The sequence below is a fragment of the Gavialis gangeticus genome, unplaced genomic scaffold (genome assembly GCF_001723915.1).
Source record: "Gavialis gangeticus isolate Ggan-Ray unplaced genomic scaffold, GavGan_comp1, whole genome shotgun sequence".
NCBI lineage: Eukaryota > Metazoa > Chordata > Crocodylia > Gavialidae > Gavialis > Gavialis gangeticus.
The window spans coordinates 84,766,568-84,768,092 of record NW_017729025.1 but is presented as its reverse complement, the minus strand read 5'-3'; the positions used below and the strand labels follow the sequence as shown (position 1 = coordinate 84,768,092).

Genomic DNA, 1,525 nt, shown 5'->3' with positions numbered 1-1,525 from the left:
CTCTCTCCCATTCCACCCTCCATACCTTCCCCCCTCCAAAGATTAATGTGAACCAACTCCCTAGTGTAGCTAACCTCTAAATAATTTCATTTGCTCTATGGTGTCTTAAGAATCCTAGCAAGATATTCTACTTCACTGCAGCTGCCCTGCTTAATCAGGGTGAAGGTGGCCCTTAGTCTAAAGAATATACAATATGCAAGCTGATATTCCATCTCATAAACTAGGGAGCCATATAGCTAAGATTCCCCCTCCCCTTCCCCCCCCCCCAATAGGCCATTTAAAATATTTCTTTAATTTTTACAAATAAAACTTAAAAAGAACTTCATAAAAAATTGCCTGTTAGTTGTATTAAAAGGGAAATGTCCCCTTTAATTAATTAATAATGTTCATTTTACCTATTTATATGAGGAAAAATTAAGTCTTCTTCTTTCTTCCCCATACATATAACCTGGGTTTGGCAGTTTGTGTTGGATAGATATGAAAAAAATTAAATGAAAACATAAACCATAGTTTCTTTGTCTTTCTAAAAACAAAGATTAGCACTGTTTAATGAGTTCATTCTTCTAAAGACATTTACACTTTGTATGTATATTTGATTTTTATCTACAGTAAGTGAAACTGATTGCTATGTAAGCCTTTGGCTGCCAACTGCTTCATTAGAAAAGGCTCGTACTAAAACAATCAAGAACTGCAAAGACCCCGTCTGGAATGAAACCTTCTATTACAGGATTCAGAGTCAGGTCAAGGTAAGGGTCTTGTTACACATTAATTTTAGGCAGCTCCTGGAACTCTTAACCCCTGACTGCTCCCCACAAATGAGCTGCCCAAGTTGCAGTCCTCCAGCATCCCTGGATGCTGTGTTCCCTCCCCAATCCTCCTGTTCTACACTGACAAATGTTCTACTCCCTGAAGTCTACTTCCCAGAAGCAGTTCGGGCATAAGCCAACTCCCCTTCTCACCTCCAGGGGTCTGACCTTCCCACTCCCAGGAGTGCAACCCAATGCAAACATTCTGCAGATCACACGCAAGCTAGCCAGGTTGCAGGGCATGGACAGGTCCAGGAGTGGGGTCTAGGGGAGATGGGGGTGGTGAATAATGTAGGAGCCAAGTTGGGGCTTCCTTCCTGGGGCCGTAGCTTCCCCAAAAGCACCTTCCATCACCACTCCCACCTCCCAGACACCCCATGAAGCATGACCAGCACCACCCAAACCCCAATCTGAAATCCCAGTTTATTAAAACATGAGACCTAACTTAATTTACGTCCTCTTTATTTACTTTTACATTTTTTTCTTTTTACTTTTTATTTGATCCTTCAGTGGCTGACTTCCTTCAGTTCACCACCCTTTCCCCCTGGCCATTTCCTTTCTACCTCCCTTTTCATTACCCACCTCCATCCCTTAACTCTCAGTCTCTTAGCTTCATGTTCCTCACCCCCGCTCCCATTTCCCACACTGCCCTGTCCCTCCAAAGCAGAGATAGAAACCTGTCCTGGTTCACCAGCCCTGTAGTGGCAACTCACAGCTGT

General features: G+C 43.2%; 1 protein-coding gene across 1 annotated transcript in view; it reads left to right on the top strand.

Moving 5' to 3' along the window:
• Positions 1-1,525, top strand: part of LOC109298787 (cytosolic phospholipase A2 epsilon-like) — a 45,050-nt gene that overhangs the window by 12,859 nt on the left and 30,666 nt on the right. The window contains exon 4 of the mRNA XM_019519065.1: positions 610-746. Coding sequence (XP_019374610.1) covers positions 610-746 — 137 coding nt within the window. The remainder of the gene's footprint in view (positions 1-609; positions 747-1,525) is intronic.